The sequence below is a fragment of the Anoplolepis gracilipes genome, chromosome 6 (genome assembly GCF_047496725.1).
Source record: "Anoplolepis gracilipes chromosome 6, ASM4749672v1, whole genome shotgun sequence".
Lineage (NCBI taxonomy): Eukaryota > Metazoa > Arthropoda > Insecta > Hymenoptera > Formicidae > Anoplolepis > Anoplolepis gracilipes.
The window spans coordinates 4,372,337-4,381,273 of record NC_132975.1 but is presented as its reverse complement, the minus strand read 5'-3'; the positions used below and the strand labels follow the sequence as shown (position 1 = coordinate 4,381,273).

The following is an 8,937-nucleotide window of genomic DNA, read 5'->3' as shown; positions in this document are numbered from 1 at the left end:
GGAAAACTCTTGAGATAAGCTATAAGAATATGAAATAAAAAATGGAGGGTGCTATTTAAAAAAATTAAAGTAACCTTCACGTGACTTTCAAGTGACTATCTAAGTAATGGCACCATTTTATGGCCCCCTCGAAAGCATACAACTTTTGTTGGAAACACTTTCTCAGAAAATGCTTTCCTGTAATATTTCCTACTGAAATATTACAGTGGCTAAGTTAAAATGGGACACGCTGTATATATATACAGGGTGTCCCGCAACTACCGGATCATATTTTAAGGACTTTCCTGTAATATTTCCTACTGAAATATTACAGTGGCTAAGTTAAAATGGGACACGCTATATATATATATATATATATATATATATATATATACACAGGGTGTCCCGAAACTACCGGATTATATTTTAAGGACGGATTCTCTGGCCAATTGGGAGATGATTTTTTTCAGCGAAAATGTTGAGGCACCAATAATTTTCGAATTATAAGCGATTGAAAAAGAAGAGTTTTTTGCAAACTATACTTTGTGACGTTAAAAAATTAACACGTCCGGTAATAACCGCCTCACCGCTCATATACAGGTAGAACAGGTCAAACTGAGTAGAAAAGTCCTCTACCATTTTTCGATTTTCGAAATGATTATTGAGAAATTAATTAAAAAAGATCTGCGAATCCGCACGAGTAAAGCGCGCGCGGCGAGAAGGCCGTCCCACCACTACGCAGTTACTAGGCGCGCTACTCATACGCATCCATTTCCAGTCGTAGACCGCTCCTCCTATCATTCAATGAACGCCTAGTAACCGCGTAGCAGTAGGATGGGCCTTCTCGCCGCGCGCTTGTACTCGCCCAGATTTGTCAATCTTTGTTAATTAATTTCTCGATAATTATTTCGAAATTCGAAAAATGGTAGAGGACTTTTCTACTCAGTTTGACTTGCTCTATCTGTATATGAACGATGAGACGGTTATTACCGGACACTCTGTATATATATGTGTGTGTGCGTGTGCGTGCGTGCGTGCGTGCGTGCGTGCGTGCGTGCGTGCGTGCGTGCGTGCGTGCGTGCGTGCGTGTGTGTGTGTGCGCGCGCGCGCGTGTGTGAAATTTAATTACTTGTTTATTAATATTTATATTGCTTTATATTGCACATACAATATAAAAATTTATAGAATCAGTAATTAAAATGAGTACTCACCTCGCATTTTTGTTCCTGAAATAAACTCAAAATCTTGCTTTCGTTCTGGCTCGTAGAACGCCATCCTGCCATTTCGCGTGTCATAGGCGGCTACCCTGAAAGGGATTATTTCGAGATTATGAAGACCTCGGGCCATAGAGAGCACCTTGGCGCCATGATCAGGATCATACAGGTTGCCATCAGGCGTAGCATCTTTATTGGGGTGTGGTATACCTGCAGGATCCCTGCCTACAATGTAGAAATTGGCGCCAGCATTCATCCTCGCTTTTGCATGCCATTGTACCTGAAAGACAATTAGAGATTTTCATTATTAATTGAAGTTTAAATGGATATATATAAATGTAAGATAAAGAGTACAGTAATCATAAAGTGCAACAAAAATTAGATCAAAAGTTTTTTAAAACAAAAATTAAAAAATACAAAAGAAATCTTAATAAAACTAAAAATAAAATTCGAAATAAAATTAATTAATCTAATGTTAAAATACATGAAACTCTTATTGAAACTAGAATTGTTAGAATTTTACCTCAATTGGTCCAGCATACATCATTGGACTGGGAAAGATAGCTAGCAGTGTGGAATCAGCATCTAGCACACCTTCATCTAAAATTGCTTTATGTTGTAGGATCCTAGTATATAAAGGCACATCATCATCTTTTGTCCAACCACCTAATGGATGAAGTAAGAGTACTGGATTTTTAAAGCCCTGGTCTTCTAACAACCGTCTCCTCGTGTCCTTCATGATGAACAGCAATGTTAGGTATTTTGATATATGACAACATAGGTTACGTTCAAAAACGTCCTCTCAGAGAAAAATTTTATTCAATATGATATAGTATACGTTACGTGTACTATATATTTTGAGTAAAATTTTCCTTGAAATTTTGAAACGTAACCATAGTATGTAATTTTATCATATAATGCACTGTACATTAATTTATTTTCTAATTTTCTTTTTCTAGCCATACTAGAAATTCAATAACGTACCTGCATAAGCAGTGCATGTCCATTATGAATAGGATTTCTTAATTGAAAGGCAAACACAGCATCGGCTTTCATCTTTCGACACTTGGCGCGAATCTCATTCGGAGTTAGCCTATATTTGTCGAGTCCGTCGTACCACCTAATTTTCTCCAGCACTTCAAGATCACCACCCATCAGCCAATCGCCAGAATCATGAATCATCCTGATATACGGATGACTCAAATTGTTGGTGCCAAACTGCCAACTGCAACGTTCTTCTTTTCGATGAAAATAAAATTCTGGTTTTCGTAGAATTGCCAAGATTTTGCTTTTGTGTCTCAAAGTTACGGCAAAAGAACCCTCCAAACGATTCTTATCAGCTGTGTTTATTGCGAGAACAATTGGTATCGATTGGTTCACTTCTTTACCATCTTCAAACAAACATCGCAGGTGTTGAGCCTTTTAAATAAAGTTAAATATGTGATATGAATAAGTTTGACAAAATCATTTAATTCACTTAAGGAAACGACTCACTTCACTGAGCTCACATTATATATACACAATAATAACTATACATCAGTACAGTTCATCATAACTATACAGAGTGTGTACCTGAAGATATTGATGTTCCCTCATAAAGCCAGTTAATGGCCATGCCCATCCTTCTGCCAGAATTTGAAGCCATTGCACATCAAGTTCACTGATATCCACACATTGAAGAGTTTCTGCTTCCATTTTCGTGGAAGCCAGTTTTGAATCTGGTACAAATAGTTCCTTAATCAGGTTTGAAGATTTTTCAATATGTGGAATGATATGATGCTTCTCTAAAAACTCGATTACAGTCGCGGCAGACTCTTCAGGAGTGCAATCTTCGGTTTTAACAACTAAATCAGATTTTGTAGGCCTCTCATACATTTGATCAATACCAGTGAATCCTTTGATCGTGCCTTGTCGGGCTTTTTTATAAAGACCCTTCGTGTCGCGAGCTTCGCAAACTTGCAAAGGTGTATCTACGAATACCTCGAAGAAGGGTAGGTCAGCTTCTCTATGAATTCGCCTTGCCATCTGTCTATCTTCCTCGAAAGGCGAGACAAAGCTGCAGAGACAAATTTGTCCACTATCAGCAAAGAGTTTAGCTACTTCAGCTACTCTTCGAATGTTTTCCTTTCTATCTTGTTTGCTAAAAGTCAGGTTGCAGTTCAATCCGCTTCTGACATTATCGCCGTCTAAACCATAAGCTGGAATACCATGGTTTACCAAGATAGCCTCTACTTGGAATGAGATGGAAGTCTTGCCAGCACCTGAGAGTCCAGTTAGCCATACTGTGCAACCTCGAAAACCTCGAACACTACCAATTGCTTGTCCCCGTTTTGCTCTGGATACATGATGTGCTTGTTCTGATACATTCGCACAGACCTATAAAAGAAATTTTTGAATTAATTTTTTTCAGTAAAATAATTTCATCTTATTAATATTATTGATTTTATATGCAATGATTCATATCATATATATCATCTTATACATGTATAGATAAATAAATGTATCGATAAATAAATAGATATATATAGTACAATCTCTCCATTCTCCTCCTTGTTATTCCTAATCTCTCTAGTCTGAAATAACTGTTTCTTTGTAAACTGCATAACATAGATCATTTGCCTTTATTTGATGCAAGGGTAGATATGCACATAGAATAAAACACTCTTAGGTTACCTTCCAAAACGTTCTCTTCGAAGAAAATTTTACTCGAAATATATTGTACACGTAACGTATACTATTATATTATATTGAGTAAAATTTTTCTCGGAGAGGACGTTTGGAACGTAACCTTAATTGTGTTGTAGTGTTCTCCCTTATTTGCGCATGCACACATGTATGTACAATATGCATACATGCATAGCATGCGCGAAGGAAAGAAAATGCTACAGCACTTTAGAGTGTATCTTCTTCCATGTTCATTTATCCTCACTTACGATGTCTATAGTAAACTGAAACTTTCCTTTTGCATTATTCCCCACTATACATTTGCCACATAACTACATCGATTGTGTTCCGAAAATCACTAGTAGAATTGGAAATCTATAGTTCACGTTACGATATATTATAGATTTTCAGTATTGACAGTGAATTTTGGAACGCATAGTTATAAGTGAGAAACCAAATGAAAGACAGATTTGTAGTAACCGAGTGGAGGTGAAAGCAATGACATTTTCAATCTGCGTTTGCACAAATGTCATAGAATAGCGTGGGAATAGAGATAATTTGAGAGAAGATTCTCCAGAATGGAAAAGTTTCAGTTGTTCGATTTTGACAATTCTATAATGTGTCTTATTCCAATTCGTACATATATATTTTAGTTAAATAAATTCACTTATCTAATCTCTTTATTGAATCTTATTTTTATTAAAATTTATCAAAGAATCAAATTTTAAAAGAATTACTTTTTGATAATATTCAACACAAAATTGTAACTAAACTTTGTTACTTTGAAGTTCTTGAAAGCAACATTTTGTTTAGAAAGTACATTTATTTTTTCCACATTTTAAACATATACCTATATAATAAATAATTAACAATGGATAAACAAGTATAATAAACAAGTGAAAACATTTAAATAATAATGACAAACTAATTTTTTTCTAATTATATCACGAATAATGAAATATAGAATACACACATACATGCACATAGTTAAAACAATATAAGAATTCGAAATTAACTTGTCCCCTCTCTTAAATCCATTTATTTTTACTTACTGTATTGCACCTGCTGTAGTTCTTTGTATTTTCTTGCATTTAAAATATTTAGACTTTGGAAGAAAAAAAGAAAATTAGGAGTACACATATATAAGATAGAAGGAAAAAGAGAGAGAGAAAGAGAGAGGAGAGTGTTTGTCTCTATATATATATAAACAAATAAATTATTTCTCATCTTTTCTTATATTAATTTAATTTCGTATTGTATGGCAGTAGAAGCAATATTGCGTAACACACTTACCATCATTTTTTTATTTGGTGGTGGTGTAGCGTCTTCATTACTCAATGACATGACTGCAGTTATGAATATATACGTGGCACTCGCGTAAAACGCGATCGAAAGTAATACTGAATGATGCTCCCTCGTCGATCGACGGCGGCTTACTAAACTATACTAAACCGCGTGAACACATTACGGTAGGAGTGGCGCAAAGCGCGTGTCATAGGACAAGAGAGTATGAATGTAGGATTTACACACACACACACACACACACACACACACACACACACACACACACACACACACACACACACACACACACACGCGCGCACGCACGCACGCACGCACGCGCGCACACACACCACGCACGCACACGCACACATATATATATATATATGTATGTATATATGTTTTAAAACAATATTTTTGTATAGAAATAAATATGTATGTATTAAAAAATATTTTATTATAATACTAAAAATTTCTACATATTTGATATCAAATAGCTTACAATAAAAAAGTAATGATTTGAAGTGGTGTATATTGTAATAAAAAAAAATTTATATATATATATATACATTTTATATTTAATTTTTTTTTCTTTAATTATTATATTAATGGACGGTTGTGCGATATAATAATCTAGTTTTGTAGAGTATTCATTTATATCAAAATATAATGCGAAAAACACATGTATTATCAAAATATAAATACATTAAAAAATGTAAAAAAGTATTATTTTTTAATTTGGTATATCTAATACAATTATATGTACATATATATATATAAAAGTTTAAATGCTCTATATTTTAACCAAGAAATCTGTCATGTAAATAATAATTTAAAAATATAAAGTAAAAATTTGCAATAAATTGTTAGATTTTGAAAAGATAAAATTTCTATCATTAAAATGTCAAAATACTTTTCAAATGGCAAATTAGTAAATTTTATAACTAAAATGTACATACAAATACAATGTGATACTTTATCTATGGATAAAAATATAAATGTTTTTTTATAGTATTATACAAAAGTTACATATATAATGATAAGATTGTTTTCTATAATAAAAATTGATGTACATATATTTTTTAAATATATTAATGATTTATATAAAAAATATTATAAAAAAACTGAAATATTAGTAAACTTAAAATAAAATTTATAAATAATTATAAATATTTGTTTCATGTTGATGTTTCTGTTTACTATTATTTACTACTATTAATAAAATATTAATAAATAGTTAAGCAATCAATTTATTGAATATATATTGAGAATGTGTAAGAACTTAATAAAATGTAATGTGTAAAAGAAACAGACAACTTATTTTTCGAACATATCATAACACTGTTATAATTTTTTTATACATGAAGATTACTAATTTGAATGTTATATTTATTTATAATTATAAGCATAATTTACTATTTATTTACATATATAATGGTATATATTGCTTAACTATTTATTAATACTAGTACTTAATAGTAATTAATAGTAAACAGAAACATCAATGAAACAAATATTTATAATTATTTACATAATTTTATTTTAATTTGCAATATTTGTTTTTTTAATATTTTTTATATATAACTCATTAAGATATTAAAAAATATAAGCAGCAAAAATAAATTTGTATTGTCATTGAATATACAACTTATATATAACCTTTAATGGTACTATTGGAAAAAAGATGACACAGTGCATGCTTTTATCACCATATTATACTATCTAATTGTATAAACTTTAGCTACTATTATTTGTTAACATTAGTTAGTTGCTTCCCATTTGAAAAGTATATAACTTTGACATATAAAAATTTTCACATTTAAATTAGTTAAAGAATGTCATTATAACGTAACAATAGATCATGATAGGTAAATCCTGTAAATTTTTTCTTTTTTTTAAAATTATATTAAAGTATTTTTGAACATTTTGTGCAATATTATGCAATAATCTCAAGATATGAAATATTTTACAGCAATTATTAAAGTTATAAGCAGCATTGAAATAGTTTTCTTCTCTGCACTATTACATCTGTGATCAAAGTAACAGAAACACCAAGTAACTTCATCATAATAATTACGATGAATATCTAATTGATGAATACTATTATTAACATAATGGCCTAATCGTACATCTTTTGCAGCAGGTCTACAACCCTCATAATGATCTGCAGGAATATCTGTTCTAAAGCTACGTACAGAGCTTAAGCATTCACGTGTAATGATTATCTCAGCTGAAAGTTTTATTATATATATATATATATATATATATATATATATGCATATATATATATATATACATATATATATATATATATACATATACTTTATATATATATATATACATATACTTTATATAATCTCAAGATTAAATAAAAATATATTTAAAAGTTATTCCCTGTAAATAACATTAAAATAATTACCTCCTTTCTGTTCAATTATCTTTACACATTTGTCATCATATTCTGGACAAGTTTCTCCCCAATACCATAACCAATTTAATGGTGTCCCACATCCAGGATGATTACTGTTACATCTATAACAATACAAGCTATTGCCTGAAATAAAAATCTTATTATTATTTCAATATCAATTTCAAATCAATGAAAAAAGGAAATGACAACCACGCCCTTTTATAATAAAATACTGCACCTTGATTTGCTAAAATAAAAAAAAAAGTTATAAAAAGAACCTTCCTCATTATTAGTGCACTATAATAAGAAATTGTTTTTTATATTTTGTCTATTAACTTGTACAATTTCTTGTTCAATCTTGTTTATAAATAAGAGATATGTGACAAACCCTCGTACTGTTTGTGCAACATTGATATAACACTGGATTGGATGGTAGATGGTAGATTAGGAATTGAAATCTGACTAGAGACACTAGAGACACTATAATAAGAGATTGGACATGAAAAGACCATTTTTTATTGGTCCACCATTTTTCATGCGTTTCAGCGATAAATTTATTAAGGGCGCGTTCGAGGAGACACTATATAGCGCTACCAGTGTCGTTCTATCTTTGTTACTCATTAAAAGTTGAACAAAGATAGAACGACGCTGGTAGCGCTATATAGTGTTTCCCCGAACGCGCCCTAAATATGTATAGGTTGTGTTCTTTGAGTATATAGACATGGAAGAGTAATGCCAGCACCATAGAGATATATATAGAGGAGGCAAGGCAGCCGGTGGCGCGATAGAGAAATAGAAAGAGAACGCTGCAAGTGGGTCTCCTCCTATCCTTGTCTAATCACGCGATTAGAGGGGGCCAACTTGCAGCGTTCTCTTTCTATTTCTCGTTCTATTTCTCTATCTCATCCACTTACGGACAAGCATAGGACTTGCCTCCTCTATATATAATATCTCTATGGCCAGCACCGAAAGTGTATCCCACAGATTTCTATATAATACTAGACTGCTAACTCCCTAGATTTTGCTTATATAAAGTGTCCTCGAATTTTATGTACTAAGAGCGCGTTCGGGGAGATACTATTAGCGCTAAGGTGACCCTTTCTGCGCATGCGCTGACATGTGCCGACGCCATTATGATCAGTACTTCTAACTTGCTTTCGGTCTCTAATTCTTGTCAGAACACATGTCGTGTTAGTAAAAAAAATAAGAAATATAAATATTAAATTATGGGATGTCCAGTTATTTTATATTTTTTATATAAGCTTGTTTATCATATTTAGTATGTATATACATGCGTGCAACACGCGCCTTCACAGCGCATGCGCAGAAAGGGATGTCATACATACTTGTTTGTACATAAAATTAGAGCTGCCTTATCACAGATTTCTA

The 8,937-nt window shown here is 31.9% G+C and overlaps 2 protein-coding genes across 11 annotated transcripts in view; both read right to left on the bottom strand.

Annotated features, from left to right (window-relative positions):
- LOC140667171 (bifunctional 3'-phosphoadenosine 5'-phosphosulfate synthase-like) overlaps positions 1 to 5,371 on the bottom strand; it is a 52,534-nt gene extending 47,163 nt beyond the window's left edge. For 6 of the 10 annotated variants that reach the window (XR_012046967.1, XR_012046968.1, XR_012046969.1 and 3 more), the window contains exons 1-5: positions 3,725 to 4,116; positions 2,766 to 3,569; positions 2,178 to 2,612; positions 1,717 to 1,926; positions 1,191 to 1,473 (exon numbers count right to left, since the gene is read on the bottom strand). Coding sequence is in view for 6 of the 10 variants with exons in the window: in XM_072894929.1 (XP_072751030.1) it covers positions 1,191 to 1,473; positions 1,717 to 1,926; positions 2,178 to 2,612; positions 2,766 to 3,569; positions 3,725 to 3,808 (1,816 nt within the window). In the remaining 4 variants the exon portion in view is untranslated. Of the gene's footprint in view, positions 1 to 1,190; positions 1,474 to 1,716; positions 1,927 to 2,177; positions 2,613 to 2,765; positions 3,570 to 3,724; positions 4,118 to 5,150 lie in introns of those variants that run through there. The other 4 variants (XM_072894924.1, XM_072894928.1, XM_072894926.1 and 1 more) reach the window with 3 other exon arrangements.
- A 1,364-nt stretch (positions 5,372 to 6,735) lies between these two features.
- Positions 6,736 to 7,973, bottom strand: Crim (QVR superfamily protein crim). Its single transcript, XM_072894931.1, has 3 exons — positions 7,787 to 7,973; positions 7,558 to 7,692; positions 6,736 to 7,368 (listed from the first exon to the last, which is right to left on the bottom strand). The coding sequence occupies exons 1-3, from the start codon at positions 7,833 to 7,835 to the stop codon at positions 7,088 to 7,090; spliced, it is 465 nt and encodes a 154-aa protein (XP_072751032.1). The 5' UTR covers positions 7,836 to 7,973; the 3' UTR covers positions 6,736 to 7,087.
- Positions 7,974 to 8,937: the final 964 nt, after the last annotated feature.

Bases quoted from the DNA above. Each gene is read 5' to 3' on its own strand.
- Crim (XM_072894931.1), bottom strand. From the start codon at position 7,835: ATGAGGAAGGTTCTTTTTATAACTTTTTTTTTTATTTTAGCAAATCAA. The intron at 7,693-7,786 runs GTGCAGTATTTT...TTTTTATTTCAG, and splicing joins TTTTATTTTAGCAAATCAAG to GCAATAGCTTGTATTGTTAT. The intron at 7,369-7,557 runs GTAATTATTTTA...TAAAACTTTCAG, and splicing joins GATAATTGAACAGAAAGGAG to CTGAGATAATCATTACACGT.